General features: G+C 38.0%; 1 protein-coding gene across 1 annotated transcript; it reads right to left on the reverse strand.

Annotated features, from left to right (window-relative positions):
* Nucleotides 1-111: 111 nt before the first annotated feature.
* On the reverse strand, nt 112-18,057 carry pla2g4f.1 (phospholipase A2, group IVF, tandem duplicate 1). Its single transcript, XM_048191265.1, has 22 exons — nt 18,039-18,057; nt 16,226-16,317; nt 15,694-15,734; nt 15,492-15,564; nt 15,092-15,228; nt 14,754-14,885; nt 14,595-14,635; nt 14,420-14,462; nt 14,078-14,135; nt 13,681-13,847; nt 13,400-13,516; nt 13,156-13,190; nt 12,870-13,008; nt 12,558-12,694; nt 11,561-11,783; nt 11,346-11,463; nt 4,185-4,322; nt 3,873-3,980; nt 3,444-3,623; nt 3,006-3,175; nt 1,780-1,966; nt 112-1,066 (listed from the first exon to the last, which is right to left on the reverse strand). The coding sequence occupies exons 3-22, from the start codon at nt 15,700-15,702 to the stop codon at nt 756-758; spliced, it is 2,523 nt and encodes an 840-aa protein (XP_048047222.1). The 5' UTR covers nt 15,703-15,734; nt 16,226-16,317; nt 18,039-18,057; the 3' UTR covers nt 112-755.
* Nucleotides 18,058-19,950: the final 1,893 nt, after the last annotated feature.

Consider the following 19,950-nt stretch of genomic DNA (forward strand, 5'->3'; position numbering starts at 1 on the left):
TCCAAGGCCGAAGCCTCTGTCCTTTTACCATATTAGGAACATGTCTTAGTGGCTGTAACTTTCCACACATTGTTAGCACAGACATGTCCCCATACCATATCTTGCTCTTTCTATTTCTAACATCTATGTTAACACTATGTTAAACATTACCACTTAAGCCAACATCATATCATGTTCCATAAGCATCATATTTCACAAGAATACAGGTAAAAATTATGAAAAATTAAAATTTCCACAACACTAAATGAGTCATATTGGCCAAAAGAAACTGCCATATATTTTGTGTGTGGAATACCACCCATAATATGTCTTCACTACCTGATATTATTAAAATCCTGAGTGTTCTGTCAGTTCAAAAATAAAATACATAAAATAAAATTGTTTTAATGAATTAATAAATTAGGTTTCATTTGCCTACTAAAACCCATTTTTTAAAGTTATTGCACTTTTTCAACCATTTTGAATTTATTTATTGATCAGGAAAATCGAGCTGTAATGACAAGTTAAATAGACAGAAACAAAGATGCTGTTTTAAGTCAAGGGTTTAATAATAACTTTAAGCTACTTAATATTGATTTTGTAAGTGTTTCATTGCCAACTATTTTTTATTTTATAATATGATTGACAAACGATAAGACTTTACTGCACAAACATTTAAAAAAAAAAGCTTTTAATTAGGGATGTAGAAAAGTGACTTTCTGTTCTGGAAATACTTCACAGTACTTCACAGTAACAGCGCTGCAGATCACCGCGCCTCAGTCTTTTGTTGGTGTAGACGCTGAACTGGTCTTTCCTACCGCCTTCTTCTTCTTCTTCTTCTTCTTCTTCTTTTTGCTGTAGCTTTCATCACCTGTCTGCCTTTCCCTGTTTCGGTGTAGGGCTTTGTTTAGCGCATTCAAAATGATGTCTTTGTTGTTTTGGATGTTGTAGGAAGTGAGGTTGATAAGCTTCTGGAAGTCCTCCGGCGTGTAAGTCAGGTTTTGAGTGAGATATGGCGAGGAGGTACTGTTAAATTCAACATCAACGGCTCCCTCCTTCAGCTCCTTCTCGCCTTCTCTCTTCACTCCTACACCACACATATACACATCATTTTACATTATCATTGGTCAGTTGAGCGTTTGAGCTGACATACTGACAAATTTATTAATCCTTAACAAATTTATTAGTCCTCCACCCAATGTAAGGTTTGTGCCACAGGTGCCCTTTATCAAAATCATTTTTTAAGTTTTTGTAATGGTTAATCCACACCAGTATGTGTAAGCTTAGCTCTTTAGTCACAGTAGTGTTTCTAATACTAAAATATAATTATTGTGGTGTGATTTGATGGATTCAAAGATAGACCTTCATCAAAGCTTCAGTTTTGGTGCGATTTAAAGCTTCATCAAAAACAAGTCTTTGGGAACAACTAGAAACTAATTGGAAGTCAATAACAACAGAGACTGGGGAAAAGTACATAAAAACAATGCCAGCAAGAATGCAAGCTGTTATCAAGGCCAAAAGAGGCCTACAAAATAAAAATAAAATATATATATTTTTGGTTATTATGTGTGAATAAAGAATGTTGTTTCAGTTTGTTATTTGCCTAATAAATGACAATAGTTTTAAACAAGTTTTTGACAGATTTATTATGATAGGCGATCTAATATATATAATATAAAAGAAACATTCTAACCATAATATTAAAAGTAAATACAGTCCTGCCTTGCATGCACTGTAATTGCTATTAAGAATATGGCATTAGGGTTGGCCTATTAAGGATATCGAGTTGGTAGTGCTTACCAGGAGCTTTGAACTGCTTGAATGAGACGTTGACCATGGGAAAGTGAAGCACTATGGGAGCTTCTGGATCGTCTTTATCCTCAAACACATAAACTTCCTTCAGTGGCTCAGACTCCACCTTTTTGAAATCGATCTTTGGAAATGGAATCTTGCGATCAGTGCAGTACTCCTGAGATTGCTTTAAAACCTACTGGACACAATCATAAATATATAGTTTTTTTTTTTTTTTTTTTTTTTATTTAAATTACAAATTTCTTCAGTTCCTGACATATGTACAGTACAGTTCAAAAGTTTGGAACCACTAAGATTTTTAACGTTTTTAAAAGAAGTTTCGTCTGCTCACCAAGGCTACATTTATTTAATTATAAATACAGTAAAAAACAGTAATATTGTGAAATATTATTACAATTTAAAATAACTGTGTACTATTTAAATATATTTGACAAAGTAATTTATTCCTGTGATGCAAAGCTGAATTTTCAGCATCATTACTCCAGTCTTCAGTGTCACATGATCCTTCAGAAATCATTCTAATATGCTGATTTGCTGCTCAATAAACATTTATGATTATTTTCAATGTTGAAAACAGTTGTGTACTTTTTTTTCAGGATTCCTTGATGAATAGAAAGTTCAAAAGAACAGCATTTATCTGAAATACAAAGCTTCTGTAGCATTATACACTACCGTTCAAAAGTTTGGGGTCAGTAAGAATTTTTATTTTTATTTTTTTGAAAAGAAATTAAAGAAATGAATACTTTTATTCAGCAAGGATATATATGTTATAATGTTACAAAAGATTAGATTTCAGATAAACACTGTTCTTTTGAACTTTCTATTCATCAAATAATCCTGAAAAATATATTGTACACAAATATTTTGTACAATTGTACACATTAAATGTTTCTTGAGCAGCAGATCAGCATATTAGAATGATTTCTGAAGGATCATGTGACACTGAAGACTGGAGTAATGATGCTGAAAATTCAGCTTTGCCATCACAGGAATAAATTACTTTGTGAAATATATTCAAATAGAAAACAGTTATTTTAAATTGTAATAATATTTCACAATATTACTGTTTTTTACTGTATTTTTAATTAAATAAATGTAGCCTTGGTGAGCAGACGAAACTTCTTATAAAAACATTAAAAATCTTAGTGGTTCCAAACTTTTGGACTGTACTGTACTTCAACCAAATATTATATAATCTTCCAGGTCTCCTTCACCTTAAACTGTTCCTGTTCCCAGGAGTAGTTTAGAGACAGAATAACGTCCACATGTCTGTGAGAGCGAACCACAGGAGGGAATCCTGCATTTAAGGCAAATCCGGCATCTACTAAACCCAGCACATGATCAGTTGGAGTCAGGGTGTTGGGAAAGGCATCTGGGTGTGTGTCTGTGGACAGTTAGATTTTAGACAGATATTATGGAAGACTGAAAACACTATCAGCTATTTGTGTGTAAAAGGCCCTGATTATATCTCATGCAATGACAGACATCAACCTAAAATAAGACATAAGATAAGAGATAAGACATAGCAGAAAAAAGTAATATTTATAAAAAAAAAAAAAAAAAAAAAAAGCAAAACTGATTAACTACAAAAGTTGGGTGAAAAACACAGAATCACACTTGAAGCGGTCGATAGAATAAGTAGAGCTCTAGACCTTTCCATGCAATGAAGCCTGTGTTCTCATTGTAGTTCCTGTGCAGGTTGAAGCCTCTCAGGAAGTTGAACATCTGGCTGACAATGGGACGGCTGGTCATAAAGCCACACAGCATTTTAGCAAAGTCAGTTACGGGGCTGATCAGGTATGTGCCAAGTGCTGTTGGTTTACTATCAGTCTCTTTATAGAGGAGGCAAGACAACAATTGTGTCATGTTAGTATAATCATGAAAGACTTCTTTACTACTACAAATTTAACTACTGTTCAAAAGTTTGGGGTCAGTAAGATTTTTTAATGCTTTTTCTTATGTTCACCAATCTGCATTTATTTGATCAAAATACAGTAAAAACAATAACATTGTGCAATTTTGTTACAATTTAATATATAACAAAGTATTTTAAATAATATTAATATATCACAAACTCTGACCTGTTTTACTCACTCCTCCTCCAAACCAAGGGGTCCAGGAGGGGGCGACTCCTGTTGCAAGACGCCAGATCTCTGTCAGATTTACAGAGAAAATGCTGCTCCACATTCCTTTATAAACACACACAGAGTTTGGACTTGTTAATACATCATTGCTTACAGCACAGGATCAGGCCCAGACTAGCCCAACTGGCCATAATGAGCAACACAAATTTTCAGATGCTAAACACAACATGGCTCTCTTTCTCTTCCTCATGGCATTCAGTTTGTCTTCTATTTCATGTCTTTATTATGTGCAAAAACACATGCACTCACCGACAAGAAAGGACAACTTAGTTTCAGGGAGTTTCTTGACCATGTGACCAAGGTAATATTCACTCCCGAAGTTCTGTGCAGGTACAAAGGCACCGTATTTAGGAAATCCAACCTCATATGGGGTGAACTCACACCATTCTAAATAGAGAACAGAAATAAACATAGGATTGTTAATCTGCTGTATGCACTTTTAGTCGCAACACTATCGAGTTCCAAGCAAGTTGTTTATCTTCTCAACCAAACCTACTGAACCTATTATGAAAATGTTCTGTAAGTCTTTGGATAAGGAAATCATTTGCATGTGTTTATACAGTATCTTCAGAAGCTGTTGCTGAATAGGCTTGTATAGCCATCGATAAATCACTTCACAGGAAGCTGAGAGGGAAATTTACCCAATAGTCATTGCAGATCACTCCAGCACTTAAAGTAGTTTAAATAAAATAAAAGTGGTGAAAAGCAGGTGTGGACTGTACTCGACATTTCAAGGGTATAAAGTGTGTGAGATGCAATAGTTATAATGCAACTCTCATGATTATAATTAAATAAGATAAACAAAACATAACCAAATTACATTTATTTTCATATTAAACATTGCAACAGACATTTATCACTCAATTTAACTTTATAAATATGACAATTAATATTAATTAAATTTAAAATAACATTTATATAAATACACATGGATGTATTATACCGTATACACAAGTATATTACACGAACATATGATAATGTATAATGTATAATATATGCAACTCAGGTGTCATCTATGTTTGACGACGTTGCAGGTTGTTCCGAACGAATGCATTTTATTACGTGCAGGGAACTTTTAACTATCACAATCGGATACAAAGTCTGGCTCAATTTGAACAACTCAATTAAACAGAAGTCTGACAGATATGTAAACTGTCTAACAGATATGTAAAAAAAGATATCATAATTTGACGATATAAACACTAGCTTATTCAAACAACGGCACAACAGTTTCTCTATTCAAGTACATAATATAAGCATTATGTAATTCTGTGTGTATAAGTACACAAACATACAATAACTCTTGAAACAGCAGAATATATAGATACGCCAAATATTATTGTAAGGCTTGATTTTCCTGCTAAACGAAAACTGAGATCAAGCATCCTGCATTAAAGCAATAAAACTCGCCTAGAGAAGAAGATCTCAGAAAAATAGCAAGAGGCGACGCCTTGCCCTCCCCCACCAAACACACACACACACAAACTCTCCTTCCCCCTGACTGAAAGTTATTCAACACGTATAATGTAACTTGTGTATTTATTGTTTTTCCCTTTTCATGTTTGGTATCATTTTAAATGTCTCAGGTGCGATTGGTAAAATGGTCTCAATTTCACAACAGTCACTAGAATTATGAAGAAGATGGAAAACTAAGGAAAATTCTGTCCTCTTTTTGGGTGGTGTCTCTTCTCCTCTCCCCCAAAACAGGTGTTGCTGTAATAAACATTTACGATCCTTTTGTTCTGGTCCTGGTATAAAAGGTAAAGAGCAAAGCAGTCATGGGGGAACTTCTGTAACCAGAACCCCCATACAGAGATGGGTGAATGTCTGAAGACATTCACGCATCACTGTGTGTATATATTTGGCTATTTATATATTTATATATAATTGGCTTCTAATTGTCTAATTGTAATGTAATTGGCATGATATAATTTTACTTGACAAATAAAATGTTATATTTGGTTGATTCTGTATTATTCTTAATCCATTATTTCTAGTAGATCAAAGCGAAGGTATTACCTCAAATCTGTGTTCAGGATTGTTCATACGAAAGGTTTAATAGATGGAGCATGGGGCACGTCAATTAAGTCGATTAAGTCGATTTCTGACTATCACTGCCTTAAATAAGTTGCAGTTTTCGTAAATATATAAAAAACTATGCTTTTTGTTACGAGTAAGCAGAGCGCGACCGACTTAAAGGTAGATATTTACCCTGCATCCAATGTTTAAGGTCAGACTGACGAGTTTGTGTCCGGGAAGAGTGCTCAAGTCGGCCGAAGTAACTCTTCTAAAGCGATACCGGGACTGCAGTGAACGAAATAATTGAAGATATAAGGTAATCAGAATAATCGAATATCTAAATTAATACATAACAAATGATTAATTTCTAATTGGAAACACAACCTAAGAGTAATAATCATTTGAAATTGGAGTCAGATTAAACGAGTGAAATTAAGTGAACATTCAGAGACACTGAAAAGGCATACACGTGTTAACCTTCGCCCAGGCGTGTCGGATTCCGTTTTTGGGCCGATGCGGGGTTGTCTAAGATCTGCTGATCCTACGTCCTGACATAACATCATAAAAACTAAAGGGATATACATTGTATTTGCCATTTAAAGGGTTAGTTCACCCAAAAATGAAATTTCTGTCATTAATTACTCACCCGTCACTGTCGTTCTACACTCGTAAGACCTTCGTTCATCTTCAGAACACAAATTAAGATATTTTTGATAAAATCCGATGGCTCAGTAAGGCCTGCATCGTCAGCAATAACATTCCCTTTTTCAATGCCCAGAAAGCTACTCAATACATATTTAAAACAGTTCATGTGACCACAGTGGTTCAAGCTTAATATCATAAAGCGACGAGAATACTTTTTGTGCGCCAAAAACATCAAAATAGCGACTTTATTCAACAATACCTACTGATGGGCGATTTCAAAACACTGCTTCATGAAGCTTCGAAGCTTTACGAATTTTTGGTCCCTTTCATGGGAACATCGACGCTACGTCCAATGACGTGATGGGAACCCTCTGTATTTTGTGTTCGTGAAGCACCTCTGTATCCAACCAATGAGGAAACGTGACGTCAGAGGCGGGTGACGTCACGGACCAGGAAACTATAAAGCATACCCAGAACAAAGAACGCTAGCTTCTGTTGTCTTCAGCAAGCGCTATCTGTGTGAGATGCCTGGGAGTTGAGCATGCACAGGCAGCTCTTGAGGGAGCTGTCTGTGTACACTGTGAATGGCTCACTCTCAGAGTGCTGCGATCTCGCCAGGCGCTCTTCGAGGAGGGCGCCGAGGTGAGCGTTCCCCACGGGTCCGGTCCCGCTGCTGCTGAGGCACAGTGAAGGCTGCACTCGTGGGGTTCACAAATGGATCTAGCAGAGGGGGGAGAGATGGGCTCTGCTCCCCTTACCTGCTAGACCCAGTGTCTCTCCTTTGGTGGTGGAAGCACGCGCTGCGGTTTCTTCCCCCCGGAGGGAGACACCAGCATTCAACATATCTTCCTCCGAGGAGGTTGATGTGGAGGATGTCGATGAGGGAGATGGGGAACCGCCATCCTCATCTCCAGCATATGAGGAGCTGCTGGAAGTGGTGACCAGGGCAGTTGAAAAGCTAAATATAGACTGGCCCATGGAGAAAAGCGAAAGTAAACCTAAAAGTAAATTAGATGAAAGGTTTCTTCCCGCACGGTCACTACCCCAGCGTCGGGGTCTGCCGTTTTTTCCCGACCTCCACACCGAGGTGTCGAGGTCGTGGAAGAGACCAGTTCAGTTTTGGGTTTTCAGCCCCCAAACGTCATTATATAGTAACATCACGGGGCTGAAACGCCACGGCTACGCAGTGATGCCTCGGGTTGAAGAGACGCTTGCGAGCTATCTCTCGCCCGAGTCTGCATCGTCCCTCAAGACCCCGACATTGCCCACCAAGCCATTAAAAACTACATCTAGCTTGGTGGGCAAGGCTTATTCGGCGGCAGGTCAGGCGGCTGCATGCCTGCATACAATGTCAATCTTGCAGGCATATCAAGCCGACCTGCTGGGGGAAATCGATGAGAGCGGGGAAGCATCATTTGAAGCCATTCACGAATTAAGAAAGGCGACAGATCTAGCTCTCCGGGCCACCAAGGAGACGGCCAAGTCAATCGGCCGCTCTATGGCAGCCTTGGTGGCCACGGAGAGGCATCTATGGCTTAATTTATCAGACATAAAAGAAAAAGATAAAAATGTTCTGACGCCAGTCATCCAGGGCTTTTGAGGGCAGCCCCCTCCGGAGAAGTTCGGTTATTAAAATCAATATTAAATATTAATATTAATATTAAAAAAAATATTAAAATTAATATCAAAAACTCCTTCCTCTCCGGTGCCCTCAGGGGGCCGTTCTGCCAACCCTGCCACCCAGTGTGTGTCAGGGCGCAGCGGTCTCCACCGATCCTCCGAGGAGGGTCGTCAGCGCTTGATTCGTCTGTCTGCTGGTGCACTGTGTCAGATAAATGAGCCAAGTGCTCAAAAAACACCAGAGACCAGTCTCGAGAGACTGGTTCCCTTAGTAGAATTTATGGAAGAATGGAAACGTCTCCCGAACATTTCGAAATGGGTGCTGCTCATGATAGAACAGGGTTACAGAATTCAGTTCGGTTCTGGACCGCCCAAGTTCAAAGGGGTTCTTCCCACAGTGGTAGCCCCAGAGCAGTCTCTGGTGATGGAACAAGAAGTTGCGACGCTTTTGCAAAAAGGAGCTATAGAATGGGTTCCTCCTCCCAGCAAAATGTCGGGCTTTTACAGCCGTTACTTCATTGTTCCGAAGAAGGATGGAGGATTGCGTCCGATCATAGATTTACGTGTGCTAAATCGATCTGTAAAGAAGTTGAAGTTCAAAATGCTAAGACTCAAACAGATTATTCCACAGATCCGGTCCGAGGACTGGTTTGTGGCGATAGATCTGAAAGACGCATATTTCCATGTATCCATCCATCCTTCTCACAGGAAGTTCCTCAGGTTTGCTTTCGGGGGCGAAGCTTACCAATACAGGGTTCTTCCTTTCGGCCTATCCCTCTCACCCCGCACGTTCACGAAGTGCGTGGATGCAGCGCTGGCTCCACTGAGACTCCAGGGCATCCGCGTCCTGAACTATATCGACGATTGGTTGATATTAGCTCAGACAGAGCAACTGGCAGTTCAACATCGGGATGTTGTTCTGTCGCACATGAAAAAGCTTGGGCTGAGGCTCAATTCCAAAAAGAGTGTGCTGGTCCCGAGTCAGGTTGCAAACTATCTAGGAGTAATCTGGGATTCCACCACGATGCAGGCACGGTTGTCTCCTGCTCGTGTGAATTCCATTCTCGGGGCCGTGAATGGGGTGAAGTTAGACCAGTCACTCACTGTAAAACAGTTTCAGAGACTGTTGGGTCTGATGGCAGCTGCGTCCAACGTTATTACTTTTGGCCTTCTGCACATGAGACCCTTACAGTGGTGGCTCAGGACCAAGGGGTTTTCTCCGAGGGGAAATCCTTTTCGCATGATCAAAGTCACGCGGCGATGCCTTCGTGTTCTGGTCATGTGGAAAAAGCCTTGGTTCCTGTCCCAGGGACCCGTGCTGGGGACTTATCGTCGTCGCGTAATGCTTACGACAGATGCTTCCCTCACGGGCTGGGGGGCGATCATGAGTGGTCGCTCGGCTCAGGGTCTATGGGAGGACCATCAGCTCTCCTGGCACATAAATCGGCTGGAGATGATGGCGGTGTTTCTTGCATTAAAGCACTTCCTCCCAGACCTGTCCGTACGGACAACACTACGGTAGTCTCATATATAAACCATCAGGGGGGTCTGCGGTCTCGCCTACTGTGCAAATTGGCCAGTCGCATCCTCCTGTGGGCCCAAGGGAAGCTCCTTTCTGTAAAAGCAGCATACATTCCGGGGCGTCTAAATGTGGGAGCAGACGCTCTGTCGAGCGCGAGACCAGGGGAATGGAAACTCCACACCGAGGTGGCAGAGTTAATATGGAAAACTTACGGTCAAGCTCAAGTCGACTTATTTGCCACAGAGGAGTCAACTCAGTGCCCTCTGTGGTACTCTCTGGAGCACCCAGCACCACTAGGGCTGGATGCTATGCTACAGACATGGCTGAGGCTGCGTCTGTACGCATTTTGATGTAAATTCTACTCCAGGTTCTCTGGTATTGCAAGATAGCAGCCAGGTACTTGAATATACGGCGTAGTTGGGACAGCGTTCCCATCACGTCATTGGACGTAGCGTCGATGTTCCCACGAAAGGGAACGTCTCGGGTTACAAGTGTAACCCCTGTTCCCTGAGTAAGGGAACGAGATGCTACATTGCGTTGCCGTACCTCCTACATACCTGGAGTGCTTTGCTTCAGACATATTCCAGAAGCTAGCGTTCTTTGTTCTGGGTATGCTTTATAGTTTCCTGGTCCGTGACGTCAGAGGCGGGTGACGTCACCTCATTGGTTGGATACAGAGGTGCTTCACGAACACTAAATACAGAGGGTTCCCATCACGTCATTGGACATAGCGTCTCGTTCCCTTACTCAGGGAACAGGGGTTACACTCGTAACCCGAGACGTTTTGATTCAGTGATTCGGAGCGTGAATCAACTGCAAAAGTCACGTGAACTATTGAAATTTCAAAACACATACAGTATGATGTAACGAAGCCTCGTTTACTGAAATCATGTGATTTTGGTCCTCCAAACCACTGAATCGAACTAACCTTTTAAGGTGAAGATGATAACATCAGATGAATAATTTTCACATTCTAGGAGGTTTCTGCCAGTTCCTGATCTCCGTATTGGTAGGTAAACAAGCATATTACTTGAGGAAATCACCTTTTGCCTGGTTTTTGTTGCCCTTGGCCCAGTCTTTGTAGCTATGGCAAATGTTTGATCATAACGACTTGGGGTGTGGACTTTATCTCTGTGAGGAATCTGCATGGTACAATAATGCTGATTGGATTGGGGCTTGTAAAACTCCAAAGTCTGGGCTAATAACTGTTTACATCCTTTGCATACTTTGTTTAAGGTTGTGAACTGAGTGCCTTGTATTCACCTGTAAGGACTGCTCTGTATAAAACTACAACGTATAGCTTCCTTTGTTGGCCTTTTAATGAATCCTGCTGAAGATACACCAGAGATGGTCTTCGTTTCGCTTCGCTTCTGAGTTTTCTACACGTCAACTTGGTACATGACTAACTTGTGTGACTAGTATAGCAGGCAGCATCTTTATCTATCCAAATGATGTTCAGAAAATGGACTTAGGTCAAGAATATTTGTTTGACACAATTAACACAGCTGCATTACAAAATTGTCACACATGGGGTGTTTATGTACATTTCCTTATGTGTCTTAATCTGAGAATAGAAGCTGAATTGCCATTATCTTTTTACATACCTGCATCTACTATACTTTCTGTTTTGCCATTCTTCAGGTTGACAGCTGTGAAGATGGGTAGAGGGTTCTGGCCATCGGACACTGTCTTCTGCAGTTCAGATAGTGTACCCATGTGCTTCTATAAAAGGACAGTGTATTATATATAGTGTACCAAATGTTAATACTAAGCCAAAACTGACAGCAAACACATTTTGTGCTTCTTTTTTTTTTTTTACCTTGCCTTGGAAAAGATACTCTAAAGCCAGACCCCACATATCAATGAGAGACACAAGGTGTCCTTCTTTCTCACGCTCTTCCACCTTCTTTTTGTATTCCTGTAGCTGCTCCAGGGAAAACAAACTGAGCATCTTTTTAGAGATTTCTTTCTTTACAGACTCCATAGACTTATCAAGGCCCTCCTTTGACCAGTTAGGCTCTTCATAAAGAGAGGATAAAGCCCTGAAATACAAAGATTAAACAAAAAACATAATCAATTCTTTAGCCATATTACACTGTGGCAGTGTCATGCAGTCATTCAGATTATGGTGGTGACCCATCAACTTATTTTGTTCTTAAATGAGGTTAATTATGAAACTTAAAAGTAGAGATGCACCGATACTAAATTTCTCCACTGATACCGATAGCCGATACCAATTGTTTGGGGTTGCCTTTTATACCTTCTTTTAAATTAATAATTTCATTATAATTAATAATTAATCATTATATTTTTATTTATTATATTTTAAAAGAAATGCAAATAAAAACTTTATTCTCTTCATTTCATCAACTTGTTTCAGAGTAACTGGTATCAGTTCTAAACAAACACATTACTCAAATTAGTATTAACTAACTAAATTCTGAAGATTAAATTAATATAACTTTCTGAATGTTATTAATTCATATAATTACTATTAATATTAAACATCAAACTGGTTTCTTAGTATTTTCTTTACACAAAGCCCAAATGCAGTGCATTTTTCTGCCCTCTTTTGATTGACAGGATATATCAGCCCTGACTATCGGCTGTTTTTAAACTATCGAGCGATATCCAATAGTGTGAAAATTCGCTTTTATCAGCCAATGCCATTATTGGTCAATATATCAGTGCATCTCTACTTAAAAGTATGTTTTCAGTCTGTCTGATCCATACTACACACAAAACTGGAAAAATGGCTCACTGAGTTTTTAACAGAAAGTCATGTTTAAAAGTACACTGAGGCTCTTCGATCTCACCAAGTGGCACCTGAAACCCCTGTAATGTAGCTGACTGCATCAAGAAGTTGGATCTTCTGGAGACCTTTAAGGCTACCATACGTGCTTGTTAATGCTCTGGTCCCCCCACCAGAACACACTACAGCTATTATTGGGACCTGAGGAGTTACATCAAACACAGAACTGATCAGATTCCATCTGTTTGTTACTGTTTGGTATTTGTTTGAAAATGCTGCACTTCTATACAAACATTAGAATCAAATTTCTATTTTTGTGTGCACTGTAGTAAAACATCACAATCTCTTCAGTTTTTTGTGCTTTCATCTGTTGTACCTTACTGGGCTCTGGTGCAGAGCTGAGATTCAGAGCTTTCTGTAGAGCTTGTGACACGACATTTCGTCTCTTCACCAGAAAATTCTTTTCCTCCTCTGGGATATCAAAATCCAGACGCACATCCAGGTCTTCATCAGAGCTTCAGGACAAAACACAAAAACATCCTTATTCTAAGATGAAATGAAAACTGATACATAGTATTGAAACTTACATTGTTTTGTTTTATATGTCCAAATTATAATTTACTACTATTACTGAAGATAGGTGTGAACGAATTCACGGTTACCGATCATCTGTTTTCAGTTGCAGATCAACTTTATTCTTTGAGAAAAGATAAAAAGAAAGAAAGAAAATGCAGAGTATGAATACAAATACAGTACTGTTTATATTATATTATATTATGAGAATAGATGAAGAGGAATTTATAATACTCAATTAAATTACTTTATTATAAATAAACCATTTTTGGAGAGCCACATTCAGATTTAATCAATGAACCTACAAGCAAAGTTGATTTTTACAGTACTCACCTTTCCTAGAGGCAAAGAGACAGTAAGCTGGTGTTTGGCTGGTAGTGGTTTTAAAGGGAAAGAAGTCAATCCAGTGTCTACAGGGTTTGGAATAGCAGCATTCACTTCTGTCCCAGCCTGGAGAAAAGTATGTTTAAACAAAAATTTAAAGCCTTTTTGATGCACACTTCTGTTTTAGGTGTTTATAAATCTACAACCCCACATGTGAGGAATGAATGTGTAGTTTTTGTTTTTAATTAACAATGTGTGTCAGAGATGCCTCTTGCACATCAATGACGTACATTTGCTGGGGTGATAGTAGTGTCGGAGGTCAGATTCATTTCAGTTTCCAAGTCTCGGTTGATGTAGTAACGTAATGTTCTCAGGAAGCTGGAGCTTTCCTCAGAATTTGAGATCACAAAATCCTCTTTGTATGCTCCTTTTAGTTTCAACACCATGTTCTGTGTTGCTGGAACACAAAGAGAATAAGCAGAAATAACCTAAATCTGTGTTGATTATATCAGACTTTCTTGTGTTTATTTTTACACTGCTTATGTTTTCAAAATGAACTTAGAGTTAATATAGAGTAATTTAACATTTTATTTTCTATTACATCTATTTCTGAATATCAAATTCCGGTGTGTTTTCAGTAGCCATCTGTTATCTATGTGAAATTTGGATGAAAATGTCTATATTTACCTTCAGACTTCTTAAGAAGCTTGTCTATATCCACATTCAGCTCACAAAAAGGACCTGTCTGATTTCATGAGAAAGCATAAAGCTCGTCTGATTAAGGTTATCTAGGTTTTATTTATTGATTTATTTTTTGAGGTTTTAGTAGTAAAAGTAAATGTAGCCTATACTGAAACCAAAGCATTTTAAGAAGACACCTTTAGCCCCTCTTATAGTTTATAACTCATATAAGTGATTCTTGTACACCTTGCAATACAAAAATCCTCCATTCCCATCAGAGTTGGGACTTTTAAATATTCTGACTCTAACCCATGATACAGAAAAGAAAGTTGTAGTAAAGTTTCGTACCACCAATACTCCATTAGATACACATGGCCTTGGTGTAACGGAGCTGCAATAGACACACACAAAATAGATATTTAGTTCATATTTCTGTGTATGGACATGCACAGGCATTTGTAAAACAGGTTCTCACTAGCAACTATTTTTGCAATTAAGAACTGCTAAAGGCAATCTCACTCACCTCTTAGTAACCTCAAACTCTATCCACAGTTCATCCTTAGTCTGAAAAAGAAAGTATCAAAGTCACAAATTCACAATCAAATATCAAGTGCTCTGTCAAGTGTCCATTTTATTATGCTGTAATGTCACTCTAGATGGAAGATCTCTATATAGCACTGACCGTATCATTTATAATAAAGCATTTGGTCTCCTTTGTCCCAGGTGTAAGGTTATTGATGTCAAAAAAGATAGTGGCACACAGGTCGTCTCTGATGAATGGGTCTTCATCATAGAGCAAGATCTCCAGAATGTTCTGTGTAGGAGAAGAGAAGAAAGAAATGAAAGTGTACTGTAACATTTTTTGGTATGAGATCTCATTTTCTAATGAGAGATATAATTGAAATCATTTTTAGTTCATATGACATATCCTACAGGTGAGATAAATAGTAGAGATACAGTAGAAATAGGATATAGTATAAGAAAACATTCTTAGATCAGGCAAATATTTTAGTGGTTTACCTTGATGTTGCTGTGGACCCTGAAGTTAAAAGTTTCATTCCATTCAGGGTTGTTGCTATTTGCGATAGTCTTGGTGCGATATGTACAGGCAGATGCCGTGGGTAAGTTCAGGATGACATAGCAATCAGATGCAGACACTAAAGAGAAATTGAGGTGGGGTTGGAGAAGTTGGAAGTGAGAAATAAACCTTGATCATACCCTATATTATATAAAACAGTGCATGATCTTTAACAGGCACATGTAACCAGCAGAGCAAGTCCACACAACAACACATTTTTTTTCAAAACTGCAAACTGGTTTAGACATGTTTGCTGTAAGCTTTACACTTCTGCTAAAAAGGCTACATTAAAATGTATAAACAGATATATTTGGCTGCTGTTAAGAGGACGAATTGTCTCACAGTAGTCATAGGAGTGATGGGTCTTTGCATATAAAACTTTGACAGACAGATTCCAGTATGGCTTGACTTCTCTCTGTTGAAAGAAAAACAACCAGATCTACACTGTTCAATCACATAGACGGTTCAAATTAAGTCAATTGAGGTGAGATGAAAACCTCAACTGTAAGTCTTGTAAAGAAATTCAGAGAAAAGACTTGCTAACCTTAAGCATTGTTGAAGGTTTGTGCAGAGATCTGGATCCAGCTGCCTTGCAAACACAAATGAAAGTACTTGTGAGAGTCAGCACAGCTTGAAAAGCTAGTTTTCCTGTTTATTCATCATACTGTGAATTCCAGGAACTACAGCAAACTAATATAGTCATCTTCCTAGAAAGTCACAGCCTATTTAGGTTCATTTGCATGCCAGTGGCAGGTTTTTTTTAACAAAGTAAATACTGATTACATACACCTCAAATGAAATTCAACATTAAATTCCTCTTCAATGACAGTATTTTGTTTCTACAAAAAAATTGTAAAACTGTCATGTCTTTGCTAATGCTTCACCCAGATTATTTTTCTTTTAACCTTATTCAAGTGTTTATATTGCAATGTTTTGTGCCCTCTTTTATATAATTTCTAAAATGATTTCTGATGCTCTGTTTACATTAAGCTGCATTATGTCAGTCTTTAGTATCTAGATTGCTATATCCGCTTGCTGACTTATTTTTCTATGGATTTTTAAAAACAAATACTCACCCAGGTCAATGGATGCAAGGTTGGTGAATTAGTTTCAGTGGTTTTCGTCTTTTCAGGCATTTGTCACAAGATAAGAGGTTATGAATGTCAACCTATTCAGCAAAATAATTTTCGGAGTCATTAAAATGCACATCCCCTTTTCTTGTAAGCATTTTTTTTTTAAATAACCATATTTAAATGAAAAGAGAAAGTGAGAATGAAGAGCTACAAAACACAGTTACACCTATTATTTTGTTCTTTCAGCATTTGATAGTAATTGAACAAATGCGAACATTTAGTTATGCCTAATGCCAGTTAGCTTTAATCAGACCTTTCTTATCCCATAAAAGGCTATTACTTTCCTATAAATTACCTGTGTCAACATGTTATCATTGTATTAATGTTGCTAGCATGTCATTGTTGTCTGCATGTATCAATTTGCCCAAAGTGTCCAAGTCAGCAGGTGTGGTGAGTTCACTTGTATTTATTTTTATATTTAGTAACGTACAAAAGGAGTGCTGTCTCAGTCAACTGATTTCACAAGTTGTGCAATATCTAATTCCTGTCTTTCTTTTTCGACAGTGTGTCTCTACTCCACCTGCTTTTGACAAATTATCAAATTGGCTTTCACTCGCCCTTCTCAAACCCTAATATCACCATTAAGTGAGTTAACATTTGTAATAGGTGTGCCCTCATACTAATGTGTATTTGACCTGTCTTCCATAATTGGATGTGTAAAAGAAAGATTCAGGTTTGACAGAAAAACAGAGTGATGCGTGTATTTTCCCTCCATACAATTTAATAAAAATTACTGGTTATCGTTCACACAAATGGCTGCGCCAACAAAGATCTGATAATCAGATAGTAAAGTCTCTTCTCTCACTGGAATCTGTCTGTTTTTGAGCAATTAACATGAAATGTCAAGCTAGTCCCATGGTGCTGTAGCTACTTGATCTAAAACTATTGCCTATTAAAAACTTTTTGTCTTATAATTAATAAACATTTCATGACACCATTTTAAATTGTAACTACATGGAATAGCCTATATTCTCTTCTAAAATTCTCTTTGTTACATTGTGGGGACAAGTCAATGGCAAAATGACAAAAGGTTTAAAAGATTAAAACAATTATTTGTCAACTACACATCTAGGCCTACCCTTGCCTACAATGCCAGATATATGATCCTGTTATTTAGGTGTCGATTTACATATATATTACCATCAAAAGACAGATTTTAACCTATTCATCATCATCCACCAAGAAGTTGAGAATGCTTTTCTCTACAAATGCCTCATTGAACTACTTGACTGATCTGTAGCCACACAGTTACTATCACCAAATATATGAGGACATTTACTTCCATTGATTTTATTTGAGGTTAATGGTTATTAACAGAACCACTTGCACATAATTTAAACACAATTCGGCCGATTTATGAGCTAGTGAAGACACAATAAATGTCCTCACAAGTTGTTTATTATGATTTTTCAGTATATTAATTGGCCAAGTAGGTCTGTAAGCCAAAAACTGTACAAATAGGCCTACTGTAAACCGACAATTCAATTCATTAATCCCAATATTTATTGGCAAAACAATGGTTTGTTGGTTTTGTATACGTGTTTCATAAACATTTAAATTATAGACTGACAGGTTCTATTGTATATAAACACGTATTGACGCGATATTTGCTATCAAAGTTATGTTCAGTGAACTGTATCTTTTTTACTGAGCGAAAAGATGGAAATGTGCAAAAGCTTTTTGTAGCCAAGACTTTAAGGAATGTGATTATACAAGAATTTACTTTTAAAAAATAAATAAATAAATAAATACTTACACTAAGAAACTTTCTTTCAGTGGTGAATATATCAACTAGCCTCGTCACTAGCATGTGATGTCGTTATACCACCAGAAGATGGCGTCAGTCGCTAAACCATAGGAGACTGTTGAAGAGAGACTCGCTCACACAAACACTTCGGAAACACGGTGGTTAATGTGATGACGGTCTGTTTCTATTTTACACATCTTTGTTTTTTCGTATATATTTTCCTATTCTGGCTAAATTTAATTATAGATACTTTTCAGGCCCATCCAGTCAGTAGCTCAATTAACCAAGCACTGGTGAAAAATGCCCAGACGCTTCTGACGGTATGTGTTCCCAGCTTTTGCTCATGTGCTTCGCTAAAAGAAATATTAGAAAACACCTGAGATAAGTGTATGTGCAGTAATGTTTTTTTTTTTTTTTTTTTTTTTTTTTTACCAGACTTTGCATTTGACTTTAGCAGTTTGAATCACTATTGCACAGTCCCAGCAATTTACATATAGCCTACAAATCCCCTCCTCCCCAAACGCCGCCTACACCTGCAAATCGTCTGTGCTGTATAGAGGGTATGCATGGACGTGAAATTATCACAGACAATAAACTAGACTTGCTGTGTTTGACAGAAACCTGGCTAAAACCAGACGATTACATTACTTTAAATGAATCTAGTCCTCAAGGTTATGATTATCGACACAATCCTCGACAGAAAGGCAAAGGGGGAGGTGTTGCTGTAATTTATAGTAATATATTCAGAATCATTCAAAAGAATTTCAAATATAACTCCTTTGAAGTGATGGTGCTTTATGTAACATTATGTAAGTTGACATTTGTGCTGGCTACTGTATACAGGCCACCAGGACACCATACTGACTTTATCAAAGAATTTGCTGATTTTCTATCAGAGTTAGTACTGGCTGCGGATAAAGTCCTTGTTGTTGGTGATTTTAATATCCATGTAGATAATAATAAAGACGCATTTGGATTGGCATTTGCAGACATTTTAAACTCTATTGGAGTTAGACAACACGTGTCAGGACCCACTCATTGTCGTAATCATACCTTAGATCTAATACTGTCGCATGGAATTGATATTGATGCTGTTGAAATTCTACAGCAGAGCGATGATATATCAGATCATTATTTAGTGTCGTGTATAATACAATTAGCCAAGGCTACAAAACCACCACCCAGCCATAAATATTGTAGAACCATCACGTCTACCACTAAAGATTGCTTTATAAATAATCTCCCCGAGCAGTTTCATCGCCTTAGTATACCTGACAACTTAGAAGAACTCGATGCTGCAACAGAAACTATTGGCTCTCTCTTTTCCAGCACATTAGATGCAGTCGCTCCTTTACGTCTAAAGAAGATTAAGGAAACTAATCCAACGCCGTGGTATGATGAGCACACTCGGGCTCTAAAACGAGCTGTTAGAAAAACTGAACGTAGTTGGAAGAAAACAAAACTAGAAGTTTTTCGCCTTTCGTGGAAAGAAAAAATGATTGAGTACAGAACGGCTATAAGAAATGCTAGATCTACTTATTTTTCAAATCTCTTAATAGAAAACAAACATAATCCTAGGTATTTATTTGACACAGTGGCTAAATTAACTAGAAACAGAGATTCAACTGCTGACGTTTCCATAGAGCACAGCAGTAATGACTTTATGAACTTCTTTACTTGCAAGATTGATAATATTAGAGAGAAAATTAAAAATATGCAACCGTCCACAGTTTCGCTTCAGACAGTGCACTGTAGTGTCCCTGAGGTAAAACTAGAATCATTCGCCGCTATAGGAGAGGAAGAATTATCTAAACTTATCAAATCATCAAAATCAACGACATGTATGTTAGACCCAATGCCGACTAAACTACTGAAAGAAATGCTTCCAGAGGTCGTAGGTCCACTTCTTGATATAATTAAT

The sequence above is a fragment of the Megalobrama amblycephala genome, linkage group LG5 (genome assembly GCF_018812025.1).
Source record: "Megalobrama amblycephala isolate DHTTF-2021 linkage group LG5, ASM1881202v1, whole genome shotgun sequence".
Taxonomy (NCBI): domain Eukaryota; kingdom Metazoa; phylum Chordata; class Actinopteri; order Cypriniformes; family Xenocyprididae; genus Megalobrama; species Megalobrama amblycephala.

What these genes read in the sequence shown, in the direction of transcription:
- pla2g4f.1 (XM_048191265.1), bottom strand. An exon ending in AGTATCTTTTCCAAGGCAAG is followed by an intron (nt 11,464 to 11,560) that starts GTAAAAAAAAAA and finishes GTCCTTTTATAG; the next exon opens with AAGCACATGGGTACACTATC. An exon ending in GGGAACAGGAACAGTTTAAG is followed by an intron (nt 1,967 to 3,005) that starts GTGAAGGAGACC and finishes TGTGTCCAGTAG; the next exon opens with GTTTTAAAGCAATCTCAGGA.